General features: G+C 50.9%; 1 protein-coding gene across 4 annotated transcripts in view; it reads left to right on the top strand.

Moving 5' to 3' along the window:
• Nucleotides 1-24,966, top strand: part of SNX29 (sorting nexin 29) — a 591,305-nt gene that overhangs the window by 514,372 nt on the left and 51,967 nt on the right. For all 4 annotated transcript variants that reach the window (XM_086375716.1, XM_086375717.1, XM_086375714.1 and 1 more), the window contains one exon: nt 16,921-17,060. In XM_086375716.1, the coding sequence (XP_086231842.1) occupies nt 16,921-17,060 (140 nt within the window). The remainder of the gene's footprint in view (nt 1-16,920; nt 17,061-24,966) is intronic.

The raw sequence follows: 24,966 nt of genomic DNA, 5'->3' as shown, positions 1-24,966 counted from the left end.
TGCTATCTAGGTTGGTCATAACTTTCCTTCCAAGGAGTAAGCGTCTTTTAATTTCATGGCTGTAGTCACCATCTGCAGTGATTTTGGAGCCCCCAAAAATAAAGTCTGACACTGTTTGCACTGTTTCCCCATCTGTTTCCCATGAAGTGATGGGACCGGATGCCATGATCTTCGTTTTCTGAATGCTGAGCTTTAAGCCAACTTTTTCACTCTCCTCTTTCACTTTCATCAGGAGGCTTTTTAGTTCCTCTTCACTTTCTGCCATAAGCGTGGTGTCACCTACATATCTGAGGTTATTGATATTTCTCTCAGCAATCTTGATTCCAGCTTGTGCTTCTTCCAGCCCAGCGTTTCTCATGATGTACTCTGCATATAAATTAAATAAGCATTGTACTTCAGAAAAGGAAACTCCAGAGACCTTGTCCAGTGTAAATAAAATTCCCAAGTAAATTTAAAATAATCCCTTTATCCTCCCAACGTCATCTCATCCATTTGGTTTTATGATACTGTGATATAATAAGGAATACATATTTGCTCCGTCCCTGGTTCCTGACAGAAAACTCACAAACCCCTTGTAATCTCCTGAGTGGGGTGAAAGGAGCAGCTTTTGTGACAATATTGGGTCTGACACAAGAGCTTCTAAAACCCTTAGAAATTCTGGCTCGGTAAGAGTGGGTTTTTGTATGGTAATGAAATGACCAGCAGCTGGAGTCCTTAGGTAGCTTGAGGATGGGGGGTGGTCCCCAGAAGGACCAAGGCGTGATTAGTAGGTTGGAACCTTTAGCTTCTGGGGAGGGAGAAGGGCCACAGATTGAGTTATCACTAGTGGCCGATCGTTTAGTCAATCACTGCTGTTTAGTGGAATCTCCATAGAAATCCTCAAGCCTGAAGTTTGGCGAGCTTCTGAATTGACACACATTTTGAGGTGCTGAGGGGCTTCCTTGGTGGCTCAGACAGTAAAGAATCTGCCTACCATGCAGGAGAACCAGGTACAACCCCTGGGTCGGGAAGATCCCCTGGAGAAGGGAAGGGCACCCCACTGCAGTATTCTTGTCTGGGAAATCCCATGGACAGAGGAGCCTGGCGGGCTACAGTCCACAGGCTCTGAAGAGTCGGGCACGACTGAGTGACTGTCATTTTTGCACTTGAGGGGCTGGGAGGGTGGTGCACCCAGAGAGGGCAGGGAAGCCTCGTCCCCTCACCAGGCCCTCGTCCTCTGCGTCTATTCCATTCGGCTGTTCTTGAGTTGTATCCTTCGTGATAAACTGATGACAGTATGTAAGCTCTTTTCCTGAGTTCTGTGAGCCATTCTAGCAAAGTATCGAACCAGTTAAGGGTGTCGCGGGAACCACCGATTTATAGCCAGTTGGTCAGGAAATGGCAACCCATTCCAGTATCCTTGCCTGGAAAATCTCATGGACAGAGAAGCCTGGTGGGCTGCAGTCCATGGGGTCGCTAAGAGTCGGACACGACTGAGTGACTTCACTTTCACTTTTCACTTTCATGCATTGGAGAAGGAAATGGCAACCCACTCCAGTGTTCTTGCCCGGAGAATCCCAGGGACGGGGGAGCCTGGTGGGCTGCCGTCTATGGGGTCGCACAGAGTCAGACATGACTGAAGCGACTTAGCAGCAGCAGCAGAGCAACTAACACTTAACTATTAGCTTGGACTTGGACTTGGCATCTGAAGCGGGGGCAGTCTCGTGGGACTGAGCCCTTGATCTGTGAGGTCTGATGATAATCTCAGGTAGTTAGTGTCAGAATTGAGTTGAGTTGTTGGACACTAAGCCCCTGTCCAAAACTTTTGAGAATTGGTTGTTGGTGTGGAAGAAGAACCTCCACACACTTGGTGTCAGAAACATTGTAGATAAAACAGTTTCAGTGTGCCTTAAACTCAGATGGCCTGGCCCTGACCTCTTCCTCCTCATCCCTCCAGTGTTGCAGCAGGCACGTGGTAGAGGTCAGTCAGAGTTTCTGAATTGAATGGATTTTTTGTAACCTGCCCCTGTGTAGACAAAGAACAGTGTAAGACAACAGAGTCCCTGGAGGTTCACTGGACCTGAGTTCAAATTCTTTCTCCGGGACTTCCCTGGTAGTCTATCGGTTAAGAATCTGCCTGCCGATGCAGGGGACACAAGTTCGATCCCTGGTCCCAGAAGATCCCACATGTCCCAAGGCACCTAAGCCCATGCAGCTTAGAGCCCACGCTCTGCAACAAGAGAAGCCACCACACGAGAAGCCCTCGCACCGCAACTAGAGAGTTATCCCCACTCACTGCAGCTAGAGAAAAGCCGCCTGCAGCAGTGAAGACCCATTGCAGCTAAAAATAAATAGTTAAGAGATTTATTTCTCTGGTCATTCTGTCATGACCACAGGCAAATTCATCTCTGTGCGTCTCCATGCCTTTGGAGATACCATCACCTCCCTGAGTAGTGTGTTTTGAGAGTTAAGAAAAATCCTGTTATTCTGAATGTCTAGCCCCAGGGCGGGTGTGCTGGGCATTCTGTTGCTAGCAGGGTAATCGAGGGAAGGAGTCCAGAGCAGGCCATCATGTGTAGCATAGCCCCAACTCTGCTCCGGAGCTGGGCTCCACCCCTTCCTGGGCTGTCTGGGTTGTTTCTCTGGAAAGGGGCTTGGCTCCCAGAAGCATGGATCCATACCCCGCCCCACCACCAGTAACATAGCTTGGGGGGACTCATTTTGCGGAGATCTGTGTTTGATGACCTGGTGATTTTTTTCCTCTGGCTTCTGGATGGCCTGTGGATGTATTTGATTTTGTCTGCACCATCATAGTCAAACATGTGAATTAGCTGCCAGCCGTTATGAGAGCTGAGGGATTTCCCCTAACAGCCTAGGTTGGCAGCTTCCCCTGAAAGCTGAGGAGTGGCCCTGCAGGCCCCCAAAGTCCCCTTGCAGCGGCATGCCGAGCATCCTGCTTCTCCAATGTCGCCATCACCCTTGGGTCCCGCGCATCAGGCCTGGGCCCTAGAGGGTGGAGTGTGCGCCCCTGGTCCCTGCCGTGTGGTCGGGGCCGGGGTGTTGGCATCTGTCTGCAAACTCTCGAGAGGGACACAGCCACCTTGCCACCTTCTCTTCATTGGCTTTGAAGCCTGCTTGTTCCTCCCAGCCATGACCCACCCCCGGAGGGGCCTCCGTTGGGGCGTGATGTCTGGGCCCAGCGAGAGGAAGACCGGCCCTCTAGTCAGTTCCTATCCTGACACTACTGCTCCTTAGCTGTGTGATCCTGGGCCTAGCACTTAATGTTTTTGAGCCTCATTGGTGAAATGTTGGGGTCAGAAATAACACTCATAACCATGTCTTCTCAAGTCCTGGCATTCGACACGCACTGCCTGGCATTGTTTTGGCTCCATTATGCCTCTCTCTGCTCAAACAGCCATTTCAGGCTGTGGCATCAGCAGTTAAAGATTTATACTGGTTGTAGAGACTACAATTAAGACAGTCAGAGACGGCTCCACACAACGCTGCTGTTGCTGCCATTAAAACTTTCTCTAAAGCAGACCCTGTGTGACCATAATACTTGCAGTGAACTGTGAAGTGGTCCAGGGCATTGCGGGGAAATGGCTGTGTGCGTGCCATCTGTCTGCCCAGCAATCGCTGTGCTGTCTGGGGCCCCCGCAGACAAAACAGTTGCATAGAGCGGTTGAGAGGGAGGGAAGTGAGACCCCACGGAGCCCTCAGGGAAGACTGGGACATAAAATACATGCAGGCACTCTCAATTTCTGGTCTCAGCCTCTGAAATTGTTGGAGTTTTTCAGGGCAGGACACATAGGAACCCAGGATCCCACGAGGGTCTTTGGATCTGATGGACGGAGGTCCTGGCATTAAACAGTTGCAGAAAGAGGAAATACATCCCTCCTCTCTGATTTTCCTCTTTGGACTTCCCAGACAAAACAGCGAGTTCATGCTGTTGCCCAGCTCCTGACGCACGCATCTCAGTGTTCACTCTGAAGCCCTTCTCCCATCAGCTCTTCTCACCACCACAAATAGCTGCTCCATTGTGTTTGGCTCAGAGCTGGAAATTTGTGTGTTTCCTTCCAGAATATGTTGTACTAGGCATGTTTTTAATTTACTTACATGGCATAGTCCTAGCCTCCATCCTTTCACTTTTTTGACTCAGCCTCCTGTTCAGCTCTATTCATGTGGCCGCGTCAGCCTGTCCTTTGCTTCTGTGACTGTTCAGTGTATTTTGGGGAGGACACAACCACCACATTTCACTTGTCCTTTACTCCGGAGATGCCCCCCAGTGGCTCCTGACTGGTCCCCACTCAAAACAGCACAGCCATTGGTCTCCTTGTCCGTGACCCTCAGGGTCCTGTGTGAGAATTTCTCAGGATAGGTGCTCAGGGTGGAATTGCAGGCTGTGTAGTGAACTATAGGACTTCCCTGGTGGCTCAGACGGTAAAGCGTCTGTATATCTTCTATTTATTTTTTCAATTTTATTGAAGTATAGTTGATTTACAGTACACTGGGTCATGTAGTGTACTATATTTAATTTGACCAAATTAATTTGCCAGCCTAAAGAATATGGCTGACAGACCTGAATTGTGACAGCTTCGAAAAAGGAAATGTCTGTGTATTAAATGTCTACCATGGATTGAGAACAGCTGCAGTTTTTGTTTTGCAAACATCGTCTCATTTGATCACATAATAATCCTCTAGGTCCTGTGTGCTAGTCACTTCAGTCACGTCTGACTTTTTTCAACCCCATGAACTGTAGCCCACCAGGCTCCTCTGTTCACAGGATTCTCCAGGCCAGAATACAGGAGCGTGTTGCCATGCCCTCCTCCAGGGGATCTTTCCCACCCAGGGATCAAACCCACATTTGTTAATGTCTCCTGCATTGCCAGGTGAATTCTTTACCCACTGAGCCACCTGGGCTGTGCTGCACGAGTGGAGAAATTGAGGTCCAGAGAGGTGGAGATAACCTGCTCAGGGGTCGCCCAGCTAAGCCGTAGCTGGGGCTGAGCTCAGCTCTGAGTGATCCTTGTGGACACACCATGCTGCTTTCCTAAATAATCCCGGGTCCTAGGTCTTCCTTCCATAAATTTGTGGAAAGCATTCTAAGTTACGGAGCATCTCATTAGATCAGACATCTGAAATTGTGGCCTGTCTTCTGTTTTGTTTGATCCACCTGGACTTTAAATCTTTTATGGTTTTCAATATTTAAAAATCTGGGATTTCACTTTTTAAAAAATCTAGGCGATCTGGGAACAGTGGACCCACTTCCCCACGAGGCAGCAGTTACTGGGATTAAAGCTGCGGCTGTGTCTTTCCTGCTGACCTTGTCCCCACTGGCACCTGTCCTTACCTGTGTTACCCACTGGCCCCTCCCACACTGGAGCTCACAGCTCTGGGAAGAGACACTTGCATGTGGATACAGTCTTTTTTTCCCCCCACTCTTGAGTTTTTCCCAGTGAATGCATGAACCAGCCTTCCCCCCATCCCCACCTCAGCTGTCCAGCCTGCAGGTTGCCTTGGCTGCAAAGTCAATAACAGAGAAAAATGGGCTTTGACTGCGACAGAGCCTTCTGTTCTACTGCTAGGAGATCATTTGTCATGTCCTATCTAGGACCCAGCCTGTGCCAGCGTCACGGAGCGGGGAAGAGACGTTGCAGGCTGTTGCCCGCCTGTGGGCGGACAGGTCCCTGTATCCAGCGCTTCTTGAGCCGCAGAGGCTGCTCCAAAGCTACTGTCCGTAATCCCCCTCCTACTGACGGGCATGGAAGAATGAGACTTATCCAGCCACAATGCATAACGCTGTGCCACAAGGGGAGTTTTTAGAGCTCTGGTATCTGGTTCACCCCATGTGAACTGCAGGGCTACTCTGTTTTTTCATTCCTATGTTCAGCGAAGCTGTAGAAATCCTGCTGTTTATGAATACGTTGACCCTAAGAGCCAGGACAGCAGCACAGTTATGAGCTGAACTCAGACAGACATGGCCCTACAATCCCAGAGCTGTTCCTCCCTAGCTGGGTCACTGTAGGGGAGGTACTTAATTTCTGGGAGCCTCTGTTTCTTCATCTGCATAATGGGAATATTAGTATCTAGTCCATAGAGCTGTCGCAGGGGTCTGTTGAGGTAATTCAGGGGGACACTCCACATAGTGCTCAGCACACAGAAGCTTGGCAATAAACGGTATCACAGTAATTACTATGATGATCATTCTGAGAAGTGCGTGGGAGGAAAGTGTAAATGCACCTGGAGCCCTGGAGGTTGGGGTGGGGGTGCTGCTCCTTTTGTGAAATGGAGACTTGCTTTGCTTCTTGTGTTTGCAGTCCAGGTGTGGGGTGGAGCTCCCTTCATTGCGGGTGGGGGTCGGGATCCGCCTTCTCTTCTGACATTTAGCGTAGTTCACATACATCACGCGAGTGCCGTGTTACACTCTTCAAACTCTTCCGCGTTGTGTTCCCTCCTTGAGCTTCCCAGCCCTGGGGGTCTGATCTGTTTTCCCCATTTCTGAGTGAGGTATTGTGAGCCATGAGGCTTGTCTGTAGCCTCACTGGGGGCTTTCTGAACAAGAGGAGGAGTGTCTCCTGGATCAATAGGAAGTGCAAGCTTAGATTTGGTGCAAGCCCTAAGCCCCCTGGCGTTTTTCATGAAGGAAGTGTGGGGAGGACTTTGGGGTCTGTGGTGTCTTCTGGAACCTGCCCTTTCTCTTCCCACCACAGGCAGTGTCTCAACCGGAAGCCCTCAGATCCTCGGGGCTGCCGGCAGAGTCACGCATCTTGCTGTGTGTCTTGTCGAAACTCCTATTTCCACAAGAAATGGGAAATATTTTTAAAAATATTTTAAAAATAAGAAATATTTTTATTTATTTTATTATATTTTTATATGGTGAGGGAGGCAGTTCTGTTTTCAGTAGCCCCTTGCCTTCCTGAGGGAGTGGTAGCCTGTGCCACTGATGGAGACAGAGGAGCTGGCTTCACAGTCCAGGCACTGTAGCTCCTCTCCCGGGGATTAAACCTGAACCCCCTGCATTGGAAGGTGAAAGCGAAGTCTTAACCACTGCACCGCCAGGGAAGTCCTCATCAACTCCTTTCTGTTCCTCCCCCGAGTCTCGACTTCTGGGCCTCCTGAACCCCCAGTGCATGCACTCGGTCTCCCCCAGACCCTCTACACAGACTTCACGCCTTACCTCTCCAAAGCCTGACTGCTTCAGTCCACACACACGCCCCACCCCCACCAAAAGGATGTCTTCCGACCCCCCTCAGGCACTCCATCTGGATTCCTTTCCTCCACCCGGCCCCCCACCACAGACCCAGGCTAGAAGTGCCTGCCGATTCCCAGCAGCCCAGCTCAGAGGGCGTGCCACCCCCACTCCAGGAACTCTCCTCCTGCTCTGCCAGTGTCGGCCCTGACCTCCTGGTGGTGTCTACCGAAACCAGGACTTGTCATCTCATCTCGGGGGCCCCCAGCACAGGGTCTGGCCCAGCAGTGTTGGAAGGGAGGGGATCTTGATGGCCACCTCCATGAGGGCAGCCGTCCCATTCTCCTTCTCCAGCCCCTGCTCATCACGGGCCCTGGAATGAGGCAGGCATCCAGGGCAGGTGTGGATGGGCAAGTGGAGGACCCTCCACTCTGCCACTTGGTGGATGCTCAAGTGTATAGATGAGTGAGAGGCCGTTCATGCCTTTAGGCCAAGAACTAGGTGTTTTTCACGCGGACTAACTGGGCATGGCAGGGAAGGCTTCAAGTCAGTGTTTGCTTGGGTGGATAACTTTAACATCCCGGGACTCAGTAAATGTTCCGACCGGGAGACGCTGACCCCCACGGGGCTATGCCTGTTTCCTGTCTGTCTCTGTTCATCCCAGCCCATCACCAGGCTACTTGGTAAATGGTGGCCAGGCTGAGTCACTGGGGGTAAAGTAATTCAACTAACAGGACTGTGCTCCCCTGGCCCGGCACATGGGGCAGTGGCTCTGGTCTCTAAATTAGTGGGTGTCGGTCAAGGCTTAGAACCTGAAATTCTCAGCAAGGATGCCTTAGAGACGCGTGGGCCTTCTTCACCCCTCGCCGCCCTCCCCTCTCCACCAAACTACTCTAAATAAAGGCCTCCTCCCCGCTTCATTCACATCTGGTCCTTCCAGCTGATGAAAGTGGTTTGTCGCTCAGCCGTGTCCCACTCTTTGCAACCCCAATGGACTGCAGCACTCCAGGCTCTTCTGTTTATGGAATTCTCCAGGCAGAATACTGGAGTGGGTTGCCATTTCCTTCTCCAGGGGATCTTCCCAACCCAATTATCGAACCCGGATCTCCTGCATGACAGGCAAGTTCTCTTACCAGCTGAGCTACCAGGGAAGCCTGGTGATTTTCCAGGTCGTCATCCAGCTGATGATTGCCTGGAAGAAAGCTTGGGAAACCAGACTCATTTAAACAGCCAGGCCACGCCTACCTGTTTGGCCCAGATGTGAATGAACATCAGCACCTCTGTCCTGACCTCTGGGGACCCACTCATGGTGTACAGATTAGGAGAGCTTCCTTTTTTAAGTTGCGATTTTATTATTTCCGAGTTAGGCAAGTGAAGATATTTTGTGCGGTTTTGCTAAAAACACCCAATGAGATGCTTATCGAAGGGGCTCAGTGATGTTTGCAAAGCTGCTACGAGGGTCCTTCCTGCCTGGGCTTCATTGCTCTCAGAAGTCCCCGTCCAGCGTGTTTAAAGCAACAGCGACAGGCCTTTTCTCACCTCGGTTTCCCATTAGCAAGTGTGTGATGGTCTCCCCAGAACAGCCCTCCGGCTGTGGTCTTTGGACTCCAGGTGGTTCTCAGAGCAGAACACCCTTTTCTGCCTCTATCTTAGAGTAGAGGGATCTTGGCTTCCAGGGCCGAGTCCTGTCTCCACCCCTCAGCAGTCACGTGTCTGGACACTGCCCCTCGCCCCCACCTCTCTGAATGTCAGCTTCTCTCTCTGACATGGGGATACTAAAATGTATCTATCCCAGTGGGTCTGTGCGAATCCAATAAAGCATTTAATGTACTCAGTCTTCCCAGGTGGTGCTAACGGTAAGGAGTCCACCTGCCAGTGCGGGAGACCTGAGTTCGATCCCTGGATCGGGAAGGGCCCCTGAAGAAGGAAATGGCAACTCACTCCAGTATTCTGGCCTTGAGAATTCCATGGACAGAGAAGCCCGGTGGGCTACAGCCCATGAGGTCGCAAAGAGTCGGACATGGCTGAGCATGCATGCACACACTCAGAATGTTCAGTAAATGTTAATAGTAACACCTCCTCTTCCTGTTGCTGCTGATGCTACTGTAACTATTATAAATCCTGGGAAAGGCCTGCCTACCCCACTGTGCGCTTCCCACACACACTCCCCCCTCCCCACAGCAGACCTTGTGCGCATCTTTATCCTGTGTGTTCCTGGCCTCATCGCACTTTTTGTAATGATCAGCTAGTCTATCTTTTCCATCGACTGTAAGCTCTGTGAAGGCAGGATTCGAGACTGATTTATTCCTTCCCCTGTAGCGCCTGTCTCACAGCAGGCTATCTGTTGCATTAATGAGTGAACTAATTTGTGGCTGGATCATCGAGTAAATGAACGAATGACACCAGCCCATCAGGACGTCCCACCTGGGTTGTCGGCTCTGAAATAGAACTTGAAGTCATTCACTGATGCTGGGCTCCTTGGGAAACTAGTCCTAGAATTGTTCTGGGATTCTCCAGCCAGTGAGGCACTGTCAGATCAGCTGACTTGCCATGGCCTCTCTCGACAGGGCCTGATGCCCTTGATGGACAAGACCTTCTATATATTGTATAAATCACTGCGATATACTTAAATGGGAATGAAGAGGCACTCTGGAAGTGCAGACGGGTGGGGACAGTCCTCTTGGAGAGACGGGGTGTGGTTGAGGAGGCGCAGTTTTAAGGAAGGACCTAGGAAAGAATAGGCTGGAAAGTACAGGGGGCTGGGGGTCTGGTTCCAGGAATGGTGGCTCGTTGTCTTGTTCACATCCTTCCATTGTTTTAAAAATAGCTCTTCTTCATTTGATGGCGTCTTTATCTTCTTGAAGCTCAAAATAAAATTAACCTTTTCAGGAAGGAGAAAAAAAAATACCCCCATTAAAATAGTCCTGAGTATTCTTTTTTACCGTGAGGACTAACTGCCTTTGCTATTCTTAGTCCTCAACCATAACTGACAATAGCATTACGATAAGAGGGCCGGGCAAGATGACTGCAGGGCCACGGGCAGCGAGGACTCATTAAGCGGCCACCAGAGGCGCCTGGCACATTCCGAGAGCTGGGCTGCCATCCAGCCCACTGCCACTGATGCTGCGTGTTGGCGGCAGCCCCAGGAGCACAACCATGATCCATGGCCCTTTAAGTGCTGGCCCCTATCCAGCAGGGCAGGCCCTATGTGGACGCCAGTCTCTTCCCTGGGGGCCAGCTGACCAACAGGGTCCCCGAAGGACCGGCTCCCCATTTTTGCTCTCTCGTTGTCTGCCCCTCACTCCCTGCCTGGGGGGAGTTGGGGACCAGGGAGCCAGCCTGCAGCCACTTCTCTCTATGTCTCTCCCCACTAGGGGGCTTGTCGTCTCTTGTCTGGGCTCATTCTCTCCGGTGGCTTGCCTTGTTTCCCCTAAATCCACCCCCCCACGTTTGTACGTTCTTACAGCAAGTGTTTACGGAGCTGCTGTGATCGCCTGGATGTGGGGTGTGTGTTGATGGGGTTGAGGGTAGGGTAACATGAAGGGAAGTTGGCAGGGCAAGCTGGGCCATGTCGAGAAGGTTCATGTGAGCCACGCTGAGGGCTGCGATGTGCACCCTGGGCTAGGGGGGCAGAGTTCACAGGCATCTCTTCGCATCAGGCTGCCTACAGCCCATTGGCCACCAACAGTCTTTCTAAATGCACTTCCTGCATCCCACCTCCGTCTGCGGCCTCTTTCACGGTCCCTGAGGCTGTGTGCGATCCAACCCCTGCTGCTCCAGCCTCGGCTCCTGGGAGCCACTCAGCCCAGCCCCGCCCCGCCGGCCTCCCTTGTGCCGCTCCCATAAACCGCACTCCTGCCTACAGTCTCCACGTTGCTGTTCCCTCTGCCTCGAATGCCCTTCCTCCACTGAGGGCTCCCACCTAGACCCCTGATGGGTGTCTCTCCTGCAAGAGATGCTGAAGAGCCCCTTTAGGAGTCGGCTCCTCAAGTGAAACCCTGTCTGTTTCTCACCCGAACTTCCCTTGCGCTCCCCTGCTCACCTCTGGAAGGCGGCCTCCCAGCACTTGCCCTGCCTGGGCACTACTGTCTGCCAGTCTGTCCCCACCCCGTGCCCAGAGACACTCCCTGAGGAAGGCATCCTGGCTGAACATCCAGAGACATCAGCATCCATCGCAGAGACTGGCAGACAATGCTGGCCACCAGGCGCTTAGCGTAAGCTATCCCAAATGACATAGACACCATCCTTACCCCATTTTGCAGATGAGGAACCATAGCTCCAGTGGTTTAGCCGCTGCACAGTAGAGCCAGCAAGTAGCAGTGCAAGCTGTTTTGGAAGGTCACCTTGAATGTGATCACCTGGAACGTGATTGTCTCGCTGGGTGGATCTTAGATGGGTCTGTGGTGTCTTGGGCAATCCCATGTGGCACAGAGTTGGGTCCCCACAGACGCTGGCTGGGACGGTGGCCCTGTGCTTCAGCTTTCGAGGGCCACTTCTCAGGAGAGGACAGGAACCTGCACGGGATGCAGCTCCCTCTGTCTGTGCTCAGTTATGTCCGACTCTTTGTGACCCCATGAACTGTAGCCCTCCAGGCTCCTCTGTCCATGGGACTCTCCGGGCAAGAATACCGGAGTGGGTTGCCGTTTCCTTCTCCAGGGGATCATCCCGACCCAGGGATCAAACCAGTGTTTCTGTGTCTCCTGCGTTGGCAGGTGGATTCTTTACCACTGTGCCACCTGGGAAGCCCCTACACCCTGGTGTTCATGTTTTTAGGCTACACAAGCCCACTAGCAGCTTGCGGTGAAAAGGCACCACCATCTGTACCTTTGGTCACTTCAGTTCAGTCGCTCAGTCGTGTCCAACTCTTTGTGACTCCATGGACTGCAGCACGCCAGGCCTCCCTGTCCATCACCAACTCCCGGAGCTTACTCAAACTCATGTCCACTGAGTCGGTGATGTCATCCAACCATCTCATCCTCTGTTGTCCCCTTCTCCCGCCTTCAATCTTTCCCAGCATCAGGGTCTTTACAAATGAGTCATTTCTTCACATCAGGTGGCCAAGGTATTGGAGTTTCAGCTTTAGTATCAGTCCTTCCAGTGAATATTCAGGACGGATTTCCTTTAGGATGGACTGGTTGGATCTCCTTGCAGTCCAAGGGACTCTCAAGAGTCTTCTCCAACACTACAGTTCAAAAGCATCAATTCTTTGGTGCTCAGCTTTCTTTATAGTCCAACTCTCACATCCATACGTGACTACTGGAAAAACCATACCCTTGACTAGATGGACCTTTGTTAGCAAAGTAGTGTCTCTGCTTTTTAATATGCTGTCTAGGTTGGTCATAACTTTTCTTCCAAGGTGTAAGCGTCTTTTAATTTCATGGCTGCAGTCACCATGTATAGTGATTTTGGAGCCCAGAAAAATAAAGTCTGTCACTGTTTCCCGGTCTGTTTGCCATGAAGTGATGGGACCAGATGCCATGATCTTAGTTTCCTGAATGTTGTTTTAAATCAGCTTTTTCACTCTCCTCTTTCACCTTCATCAAGAGGCTCTTCAGTTCTTCTTCACTTTCTGCCACCAGGGTGGTGTCATCTGCATATCTGCGGTTATTGATATTTCTCCTGGCAATCTTGATTCCAGCTTGTGCTTCATCCATTCCAGCGTTTTGCATGATGTACTGTGCATATAAGTTAAATAAGCAAGGTGACAGTATACAGCCTTGACAAACTCCCTTTCCCAATTTGGAAGCAGTTTGTTGTTCCATGTCCATTTCTAACTGTTGCTTCTTGACCTGCATTCAGATTTCTCAGGAGGCAGATCAGGTGGTCTGGTATTCCCATCTCTTGAAGAATTTTCCACAGTTTATTGTGATCCACACAGTCAAAGGCTTTGGCATAGTCAGTAAAGCAGAAGTAGATGTTTTTCTGGAACTCTCTTGCTTTTTCAATGATCCAGCAGATATTAGCAATTTGATCTCTGGTTCCTCTGCCTTTTCTAAATCCACCTTGAACATTTGGAAGTTCACGGTTCACGTACTATTTTGAGCATTACTTTGCTAGCGTGTGAGATGAGTGCAATTGTGCAGTACTTTGAACATTCTTTGGCATTCCTTTTCTTTGGGACTGGAATGAAAACTGACCTTTTCCAGTCCTGTGGCCACAGGACTTTTGGTCAGAACTTCACTAATCCCGAGGGGGAATCTGATCTGAACCAGACTGCATTCAACCTGCTGGAGAATTGCCAGCTTTGTTCTAGGATGGACTCCACCCTTAAAAAAAAAAATTCCATAAGCAGTAGGCACATTTGAAAATTCAGATGTTCGAATACACACTAGGTATGAGGTAACACCAACACATTATCGTTCACCTTGTTAGAGGTGACCGCAGTGTTGTGGCACAATAGGAAAATGTTCTTAGTGTTTTAGAAATGCACCCTGGAGTGTTTAGGGGTAAAACATCATGGTAGCTATAATTTAAGACAGCTTAGCAAAAAGGTGAAAATGATGAAATATGGGAAAGGGTTAAGACTTTATTAGATAAAGGGTCATGAGGGTTTATTATACCATGCACTCTACTTTCTGCCATAATTTGGAACTTTGATAGTGAAAAACGAAATGACAGTCCCGGGAAAGACTGAGGTATTCTGAGATCTTTGCAGCCTCACCGAATCCTGCTGAGTCGTGTGTGGCCACTCAAGGCGTCCAGACCCCCAGATGAGATTGAGATCTGAGGACAGTGTGTCCAGGCAAAGGCTCGTGGTCTGAGGACAGCCCGCGCCATCCTAGCCCTATCCCCATCATTCCGGTGTGACCGGCTTCCTTCTGCTACAACCGACGGGCAAGTGCAAGTGTAAACTGTGTATTGACTGGGAGACGCCTTGGGGTTTAAAAGACCCATAGATTTTTCTTCTGTAAATTGAAGAGTGTCTTCAGAATTGAAGGCAGCTCTCCCTTGCTCATCGGCCAATGACCTGGGACCCTACTGAGCTGCCTCCAGGTCCTGAGACCTTGGACAATTTCCCTACCCTTCCCGAGCCTCCACTGTGCTGGAAATATGCGGCGCTGGGAAAGCGCTGAGCGCAGAGCAGGCATGAAGACTCCACAAATACCTGTCTCTTGTTCTGAACAGCTCAGTAGAAATTGCTCAGCAGTCAGACTCAGATTGCTACCATGCAGGGTTTTATTAGAAGCTGGCTGGGGTTTCCTGGGACTGGAGAGCTCGAGGATTCAGTGCGTGGCAAGAATGTGGGATTCCTCCAGGTGGTAACCTTTCTGCCAAGCCCCTGTTGGCCCTGGGACCTGGGCCAGCAGAAGCCCTAGTGAAAACAGGCAGATTTGAATCCTGGGTGGGATCCTCTGACCTTCATTTGAGGGTCCTCCTGTCCTCCCCTCCCAGGACTGTATAGCCCAGCACAGCCCCACAAGCCGCACGGGGAGCCATCCCCACCCTCCTTGGTGCTCAGAGAGTTCTGAGCATCCTTCCTCTGAAAAAGGAGGAATCCCCATGAGTTCTTCCGGGACTGCTGAGCCCCTTTCTTGCCTTCCTGCCACAAAGCCTTTCAAGCCGTCCTTGAGGGTTTCTTGCGCAGATTACAAACCAGGCCTGAGTGGCTCCGTTCAGTATTAACCTGGAATATTAATCACCTTCCCAAGGAGGAGGATCTAATTGCTTATGATGGGTTGAAACTTGGAGACTGCGGAGCAGACCTAGGCATCAGACGGGTGAGCGGAGCCCGAGTGGCTGAGCTTGGGGCGAGGACCCGCGGTTCTCCTGGCCTGATGCCTCCTGCCCCCACTGCACGAGATTCCAGCCCCAACCTGGGACTGTGCTGGCAATCAAGTTGGATGGCCAGCCACAGTGTTGGAGCACCATTTCCCCTGGAGAAACATCCCACTGAGGCACTACATCAGAGGGTGGCTCTGGGAGAAAAGACCTTGCTGTGACTTTGAAGCGGCCCCCAGGGGGCAACAGATGCTCTGTGTTCCTTCCTCCCTGCTGGCATCCAGAGGAGGGCTGCAGATGAAACTCAGGGCACCCCGTAAAATCTGAATTTCAGATAAACAGTGAATAATTTCCAAGTCTGAGTGAGTCCCAAATATTATATGGAAAGGTTTTATTGTATAGCCATACTTGAATACCGAAAAATTATTGAGTCATGAATTATTGAATATGGAGTTATGAATACTGAAAAATTCATCGTTTATCTGAAATTCAGATTTCACCGGGCATCCTGTCTTTTTATTTGCTAAGCCTGGCAGCACTTAAGAATCTCCCGGCTGCGCTTGGGTTCCTGGCAGGGCCTTGTCGGGACAGGGCTTGTCCTCAGGTGTCTCTGAGAGTGTGGGCACCTCCTGCAGACTTCCAGAGCCCCAGGCTGGCTGGGGCAGTTGGCGAGGGGGGCGATGAGTGTCCTGCTTTTGGTGTGAGGCCTCGTGGGCGAGCAGCCCAGCCTCGCTCTGGGCCACTGTTCCCTCCTTTGTCATGTGAAACTCATCAGAGAGTGCGTCTTGTGTCCCTGTGAGGATGAGTAACCCTGTTCCTCCCATCCCTTTGCTCTGCTGTGCCTGTTCACCCCACTCAGCCTCCAGTCTGGAAGAAGCATCGCTTCCTCAAAGGAGGATGTCCCCCACCCCCAACGCGGGCTCGGTTTCCTTGTTCCAAACCAGCCCCCTCTCCCCCGCACCCCCCAGCCAGTTCAGAGGCATATGAGCAGGTGGGGCTCTGGGATCTGTGGGGCCCATGGCAACAGGCAGATGTAGGGCCCCTCATGCCGAAATTATTTAGATTTTCAACATGGGGACAGCACGTCACCACACGGGTCCATGTTCTCACCCTGGGGCACGCCTGGAAGCCAGCCCTGCCTACGAGGGCCAGGCAGACATGGGGGTGTGAGCCAGGAGGATTCTGAATGTGGACCTGGGGCCCTGTGCCTACCTCGGGGCCACACCAAGCAGACACCCACCCCTGGAGTGGCCCTGGGAGTGGGGCCGTGTCACTACGTCTCCTAGTTTCTCAGAAAGGGTGGAATTTGTTTATTAATGAAATCTTTCTTAAATAGTGGTGACTGATTCCAATTTCAGAAAATTCCCGTGAAGGCAAAATTAAGCACCCCCTCTGGAGGGAGGCACACTACGTGTGATGAGTGACGCTGTGTGCTGACCTGTGTGGTCACTGGGTTTATTTATCTCCTCCAGCAGGGCCACCGCAGGGACCCTTTGTGTTCATGGTCTATCCCAGATCCCAGTGCCCTGCTTGGCACATTGCAGGTGCTGAGATTTCATTCGTTCCTGGGAATACAATGTAGGAAATTTCATGAACCTGCATTGCCCCCACTTAGCAGTAATAGTGGGGCTTCCCTTGTGGCTCAGATGATAAAGAATCTGCCTACAATGCAAGAGACCTGGGGTTTGATCCTTGGGTTGGGAAGATCCCCTGGAGAAGGGCATGGCAACCCACTCCAGTATTCTTGCCTGGAGAATCCCATGGACAGAGGAGCCTGGGCGATTACAGTCCATGGGGTTGCAAAGAGTCAGACACGGCTGAGTGACTAACACACACACACACACACACACACACACACACAACAGTAGTAGCATCATGAGCATCTCCCCTGTTGCTAAGTGTGGTCACACGTGTAAAGCCTGAGGCACACTTGCACTCGCTCTGGGTAAAGAAGATTGTTGGTCGCGTGTTCTCTGGGCGGTTGAGGAAAGCAGAAAGCATACCTGAGGATGCCTGTCTGTCTGTCTTCCCAGGACGCCAAGTTTGTGGAGGAACGCAGGAAGCAGCTGCAGACCTACCTGCGCAGCGTCATGAACAAAGTCATCCAGGCAGTCCCTGAGTTTACCGCCAGCCCCCAGAAGGAGACCCTGACCCAGCTGATGCCCTTCTTCGTGTGAGTACCGGTCACGTGCTCCGCCCAGTGCGGCCTGCCTTCTCCTCTGAGGTTACACTGCGGCGCCTGTGTCCTGGACACCCCAGGAGACCCGAGGGGGCGAGCCTGCAAGTCAGCATTGTTGATTCGAGGCTTCCCAAAATTCAGAACTCTGCAGTTTCGTCCTTTGGTACATTTTGATCACAGGAAGGATTGCAGCCTACAGGTGTCCCGGAGTTAAAGTAGTCTCTCTCAGACTTTCTTAGCATGTCAGCAGTGAACCCAAGGAAACTTCTTGAAAGACTCCCACTGGTGCCAACTTAGATTACTTTCATATTTGTATGACTTAAGTATAAGCCAACTTAAAACTAGGTACATAGACCTTGTTATTACAGGTCGTATACAAGTAAAAGCAAAAAAGATGTTTACGTATTAGACACTTAGAACATTATCACAATTCTGAATCGTCGATTAACACAGTGGCCACTGCTTTTTATGAAACCAAGTCTTTGCTCACAGTGATATGCAGAAGAAACTTGGCTTCTCCCAAGCTTGCCACATACCTTGCTGGTGATCCACATGCTGACCCCACCTGCCCCGGACCCAACTTTCCTTGGGTCACGTTGCTGGAGAACATCTGTTTGAGCCACACTTTGGGGCCGGTGGGCCTCACTGCCTTATTGCTGATTATTCCCCATAGTCCTCATCCATCTCTCATCATATCAAGACATCTGCATGCTTGGATTCAGGGAACCCAAACAATGAAGCTGCTCTTAGTTTTTATTGAGTCTTCAGATGCTAGAGAAGATAATTATACTCCACCCTTGAATCACACGGAGGTAAGAAGCACCAGCCTCCCTCCCAGTTGAAAATCTGTGTATAACCTTTCACTCCCTCCAAACCTAGCTGCTCATAACCTACTATTGACCTTACCTACGACACAAACAGTCAGATAACACATATTTTTGGGTGTCTACATTTATTTTATCCATTTATGACATTCCTAGCTTTTTCTTAATTTTTTAGTATTTCTAGACTATGCAGTTTATCTGCGAGTTTTTAAATCATTGCAAACCTTCAAAAATCTTTCTAATATGTCTATTGAAAAATATCTGTATATAAGTGGACCCGCTCAGCTCAAACCCATGTTGTTCAAGGGTCAACTGTATATGATTTCTAAAATGTTGTCATTGCAGTGGAAACAATAGACCTAAGGATCCATATAGCAAGCCCATGGGCCTCTGAAAGTAGGTTGGGACTTGTCATTTGATAAAGACTGGTTTGCTGATAATACAAGAGTTTCCCTGGAGCTCTTCAAAATGGGTGTGCTAAGGGTTCGTGGATCTGTTTTGTCTTAACAGTGATGCTATAACTCAAAATGGGGCTTATTTCTGCTTCTGTGTGTGGGGAGTATCTTTGGCTTCACACTTTCTGGAATTTCCAAGTTGAATTTCCAACCAGAGAGACATTGGCAGGACTTACCTGCTCCATGAAATTAAAAGATGCTTGCTCCTTGGAAGAAAAGTTATGACCAACCTAGACAGCATATTAAAAAGCAGAGACATTACTTTGCCAACAAAGGCCCGTCTAGTCAAAGCTATGGTTTTTCCAGTAGTCAAGTATGAATGTGAGAGTTGGACTATAAAGAAAGCTGAGTGCCGAAGAACTGATGCTTTTGAACTGTGGTGTTGGAGAAGACTCTTGAGAGTCCCTTGGACTGCAAGGAGATCCAATCAGTCCATCCTAAAGGAAATCAGTCCTGAATATTCATTGGAAGGACTGATCCTTAAGCTGAAACTCCAGTACTTTGGTCACCTGATGTGAAGAGCTGACTCATTAGAAAAGACCCTGATGCTGGGAAAGATTGAAGACGGGAGAAGAAGGGGACAACAGAGGATGAGATGGTTGCATGGCGTCACCGATTCAATGGAAATGAGTTTGAGTAAGCTCTGGGAGTTGGTGATGGACAGGGAAGCCTGGCGTGCTGCCTTCCATGGGGTCATAGAGTCGGACACAACTAAGCAACTGAACTGAACTGAACCTGCTCCAGGCTTTGAAACTGAAGCCAAATCCGCTTACTCGCATCCTTCTAATTGTTTTAGGACCTTTATGAGAAGATTCAGTTGTTCTCTGCTATCTCTGATAAAAAAGATGTCTCCCCCTCCACCCCTCCAAATAGAATACACCATATGGTATTTTTCTTTCATTCTATTATTTGTGCCACTAGGGGCTTGGTTTTGTTTTGAAAACACCACTACAGTTCATGAGAGGAGGCCCCCTTCTTTTCTTTTTAAACATTGCATATTGTATGTACTTGGCTGTGCTGGTTCTCAGTTGCAGAATGTGGGATCGCTGTGAGGGATCCAGTTCCCTGACCAGGAATGGAACCCAGGCCCCCTGCTTTGGAAGCACAGAGGCTTAGCCATTGGACCATCAGGGAAGCCCCCCTTCTTTTAAAGGCAGCCCCCTGGCCTGTGATGAATACTGGAAATCAAATTCTCACTGAGTCATGTGTGTTTGGATCAGATTTCCTGGTGAAAATGGAGTCCAAGACATGGTCCTAAGACCCTGATGTTACAAAAGGCTGCCCACCTCAAGTGTGAGAATAGGCTGCCTCATAGGGTGAGCTGGTGCCCCCACTGCTGGGGTGGGTGGTCCAGGCAGTTCTGGTAGAGCGTGCACCAAACTCCAGCCTGTGGAATTATGACAACTGCCTGTTAACACAGGAGCGTCTTGGTGTGTTGTGCAGTCCCAGCCACGCTGGCTGCCATCGATCACAGCTGAGAAATAAAGCTCTGTGCCCAATTAGCATGGAGAACGTGGGGTTCCATTGCATGGGCTTTAAAACATACAAAAGAGACTGTGGCAAATGACACAATATTGACACGAGACCCTGGACTCAACCTTGGTCTCAAATCCAGTTGATATCAAACAGCTTTCCTTGCAGTTCCACCGCTCGCTGCCCTCTCCTCCTCTGTCATTTTGAAGTCAGATGGTGCTACAGGTTGGAACTTGCAGATCATTTCATGAGGGGGTGACAGAAGGCAAGCCTCACCCTGCTCTGTCCTTGCCAGTGACCTCCATGTCATCATGTCCTGTCTCTGCATCCTTCTAGAAGACAGCAGGCCTGCTATCTCAGCTCAGAAGCTCACTCTGAGAGAGTCCCAGTTAAAAAGCGTCTATCTCAACTAAGGAAATAAACCCCCCTCCCCAGAGCAAGATTATTCTTAGAATCTTGACAGATTTCCTTGGGTCTTTCCTTTTTTATTTGATTTTATTTATTTATTGGCTGTACTGGGTCTTTGTTGCAGCGTGCGGGCTTCTCTACGTGCAGCATGTAGGCTTCCCTAGTACGGTGCATGGGCTTAGTTGCCCCTTGGCACATGGGATCTTAGTTCCCTGATCAGGGATCAAACCCATGTTCCCTGCATTGGAAGGCATATTCTTTACCCCTGGTGGTGGTGGTTGTTCACTCTCAGTCACGTCCGACTCTGCGACCCCATGGACTGCAGCACGCCGGGCTTCCCTGGCCTTCACCATCTCCCAGAGAGACTGTGTTCCCACTGGACCACACCTGGCTGAAGTCGCACAGTGCTGCCCTGTCCCCACCGATCCCCCCCCCCCATCCCTGGACACTGAGCCGACTTCCCTGCCATTTGCTGTTAGCGTTTGGGTGGTTTTTTACCCACAGTCACTCGTATTACCTGCCTGGCCCGGGAGACACTCGATTTTGCAGTGCTGGCTCTGACCCGCTGCTCAGCCATGTAGGTTCCGGCTGTGAGGCGCCCGCGGTGCATTGCTCACCCTCTGTGCTCCCAAGTGTGTTCCATGAGCTCGTCACTGCTAAGCATCCGTCAAGATGGTCCCTTTCCCATGAGGGGCAGGAGGGTGAAGGGAGGCAGGGGATTAAACCTAGCAGGTAGAGTTTGCTCATTTTTCTTCACTGAAATCCTTCAAACGTTCAGGGCTGTGCAGGGCTGGCATCCAGTATTGCATGGCACCCGCTTTTACACACACTGTTCCGCTTCGTCTTTCCTGTTTAACGTGTCAGTATTTCACTCTTCTGCAAGGGGCAGCATGACTTCCAAGGATTCTGCCATCTGCACACGTCTGAGAGCTGAGGAATCAGCAGGTTGAATTCTTTTTTCTCCAGATCTCTCTGCCTCCCATTGACTTCCTGGCTAATGCCAGCAGCAGTCGGAATTAGAAAGTAGGACAGTAGAAAGTGGGCCGTCTCTTTTCCATTTTGAACCCTTGTGTGTGCCTGGCCCACGTGGAGATTTGAGCCTGCCCCCAAAACCAGCGAATAGACAACACACCCTAATACCCTCTTCCTTTGGGGGACCCCACGTTGTTTGCATCCTCCTGGCTTTTTGGAGGGACAGGCAGACCCCAGGACATGACACGTGGCAGATGTGAGCAGTTACTTTGGGAAATGTCGCGTGCTCCTTGGAAGGTGCATTAACGCAGGGGGCGGGATCGTGGATTCCAAGAAGTCATTCTGCAGAACCGGACCGCAGCTCCATGAAGACTTCAGTGATTTGCGGTGCTGTTGTGAAGCGTGTTATTAAGATGTTTTTCTGCAGAATACTTCAGCCTTGGGAAATGCACCGTGTTCTGTCGCTCCATGGAGGGAGAGGAAGAGTTCCGGGGGTGGGAGCAGGAGTAATGTAGGGCACAGCACACCCTCCCCACCGGATTCTCGGCAGAAAACACGGTTGATGTTTTCCCCACTCCCCGCCCCCATCTGCTGCCACATTTACTCTCAAAGCTGTTAAACATATTTTTTGCTGAAATAGGAGCTGCCACGTTCTCCCTGCGAGCGGGAGGTTTGGCTCGGGGTTGAGATGTTTCAGCCTGGGCGCCTCCAGGATCACGTGGAGCCCAGAGGACATGCCGCTCTGCCAGGGGCCACTCACAGGAGCCATGCGGTTCCTTCCCAGGACCCTGGGCTCACACTGCTTTTGGGGACTGGCCCAAATCTCCCAGGCCAGAAAAGAGTGAACACCCCATTCAAGAAGTCTCACTCTTGAGGCCAGACTGGCAGACTGGTGAGATGTGGGTCATGCTTAAAATGAAATATCCGTGTGAGTGATTTGTGATGAGCAGATGAGTCTGAGACCCCCAGTGTCCAAATGGAGAGTGTGGGGATTTGGGCGTCACTGCTGTTCCCCACTAGCTCTGCCACGGAGGAGGAGGGTGATCTCAGGCCAGGATGCAGCCTCTTGAGTCTTAGGTTCCTTTTGTGTGAAATGGGAGGAGAGGTATGGATGCAGGATGGTAGGTGAGAGCGGAACTCAGCCGCTTCTCTGTGTCAACTGCAGCTGATGACGAGACTTGTGAGAAAGACCAGGAGAGACTCCCCACAAAAACCCTACGGACATTTCCCTGTCTCTCTTCATCCATCCATCATCTATCCATGTCTACAGGTAAAAAACTGAGTCCCAGGAAATTTAACTGGTTTGCCTAAGGTCCTGGTGAGAGCAAGTCGCAGGTCAGAGCAAGGGTCCAGTGCGCTGCCCTGAGCCGCAGGGACGCTGAGTGCCCAGCACATAGTGTGTGCTCATGAAACGCTAACTGGTAACATGACTGTTTCTGGAAGTCCGCCTCCCCCTCTCCTTCCCCACCGGGATCTCGCATCTAGACACAGTGACTCAGGGAGAAACCGTGTGCACCAGCTGGGCTCTGGCTTTCTGTGGACTCTGAGAGCCCATGGCAGCGCTCCCTCTAGGGACCAGGCCTTTCCTCCAATAAGACACCCCATCCCTCAGAAGCTCATTACCTGGAGGTCTCTCCAGGGGGACCCACCACCCCGTCGCCTGGAGAGATGACATGCAAAATGCCGCTTCATCACCTCCGTCTGCTGGCCTGTGGAGGGGCTGTGTCGAGGGATGCAGAGAAAGTGCAGTCCCCCAGAGTACCGGCCCTCCAGTCCTCTGCAGGACTCCTGCCCACGGAGCTCAGAACAGATGACTCTTTCTGAAGATGACGAGGGTGACAGCTACTCTTCTCTGTGAGTCAGATGGCCCCCCTACCCCCCACACATCCCACCAGTGACAGTAATTATGTTTCACTCCTGCCGTTTCTTTCTGTTGGGTGGTGAAGAGGGGTGAGATCAGCTTCACAAAGCTGATGATGGTGCAGCTTTTACAAGTCCGGGAAAAGTGGGGGAGCCTGGCACACCTCCAGGGCAGAAACACTGCTGAGCAGATACATGGAAGACCCTCATCAAAGGGACTTCTGTTAAGCAAACAGCCCTGTCATCCACTCAGTGTTTACTGACCACCTGCTAAGGACTCAACAGGCACTGGGGGTGTAATAGCGAACAAAACAGAAAAAAAGAGCATAAACCACCTTAATGGAGTCAAGAGAGATGGAGAATGGACAAATAAACATGTCATATGCCGCTAAACAAGAAGGTCTCTGAGGAAAACTAACAAAGAGACTAGAGAGTCCCAGTCACGCAGGTAGTGTTTCCACGAGATGGTTGGGGAAGGCCTCTCCGAGGGACAACCTTGTGAATTTCCGAGGGAAATTAGAGGGAACAGTGAGTGCAAAGGCCCTGAGGCAGGAGCGAGCCCAGTGTGTCGGATGAGGCCAGTGTGGCCAGAACAGAGAGCAGGAGAACGAGGCTGGAGAGGTCACCAGGGTTGGATCACACAGGGCCTTGGAGGCCGTAATAATGACATCAGGATTTACTCCAACCTGAAGGGGTTGGGGCAGGAGTGCGACGTGACCTGCTTTACGTTTTTGCATCCTCACTCTGGATATAGACTGGAGAATAGAATCAGGGTGGGGGCGAGGGGAGGCAGAGGGGGAGGCTTTTGTAGGGTCCAAACAGGAAGAGGTAGTGGCTTGACCAGAGTGATGAGAAGAACCGTGTGAAGGGTGATTGGACCCCAGATACATTTGAGGGCTGGCTCTTGGGGTTGAAAGAAGAGGATTATGACATGCTTGAGGTCCTAACAGACCAGGCAGGTGTGCAGATGCTCTGTGTTATTACGTACAGATAACCCTGTATTCTCTGGTGGCTTTCCTGGTGGCTCAGATGGTAAAGAATCCACCTGCAATGCGGGAGACCTGGCTTCAGTTCCTGGATGGGGAAGATTCCCCTGGAGGAAGGCATGGCTACCACTCCAGTATTCTTGCCTGGAGAATCCCCATGGACAGAGGAACCTGGCAGGCTACAGCCCAGAGATTGCAAAGAGTCGGACACGACTGAGCGACTAAGCACAGCACAACGCTGTATTCAGGTCACAAGCACCTACATGACTCCATGTAGGCGTCTGGGGTGGTAAGTAGGTTGGTGGGGAGTATCACCACACAGATGACTGAGACAGGGCCCCAGGCCTCAGGGTCAATAGGTGTCCAGGTCATGCAGTTACTCCAAGGCAGCGTTTTTTTTCCTTCTTTCCCAAGCTCATTCACCAGGAAATTTGCAGAGTGCCTGGGTAGATGTCAGACTGTCCCATTTGTAGCCCCACTCTACTTCGGACTAGCCATGTGGCCCTGGGCAGCTCACCGAAGCCCTTCCAGCCCTCAGCGTCTTCCTCTGTACAGTGGCAAGGTTCCCAGCACCCTCTCGTGGGGCCAGCAGGGTTCCACGTGCACGTCGAGCTCTTAGAATGGCACCTCGCACATAGTAAGCCCTGTATGTGCGTAACTATTTTTTACCAGCAGAAAGGGAGCACGGGAAAAGGAGTCTGGGGAGCAGACGTTTTGGAGGAAGTGATAAAATCATGGTATTAAAAAAAAATCCTGAAGCACTACAGAAAGATATAAGAAGGAGAAGTAAACATCACACCCCACTCCACTGTGTGTCGGGCCCCCCACTCTCCGCGATCGCTGTCAAGTTTCTTATGTAACTTTGCAGAAAGCATCGATACTTATGTAAGCCAAAGCCGGGCTCCAACCAGCCCTCTGTAGT

Source organism: Bos grunniens, chromosome 25 (genome assembly GCF_055505025.1).
Source record: "Bos grunniens cultivar Pamir isolate PY7600 chromosome 25, Bosgru_T2T1.0, whole genome shotgun sequence".
In the NCBI taxonomy this organism is placed as follows: domain Eukaryota; kingdom Metazoa; phylum Chordata; class Mammalia; order Artiodactyla; family Bovidae; genus Bos; species Bos grunniens.
This window is presented reverse-complemented; position numbering and strand designations above follow the sequence as displayed.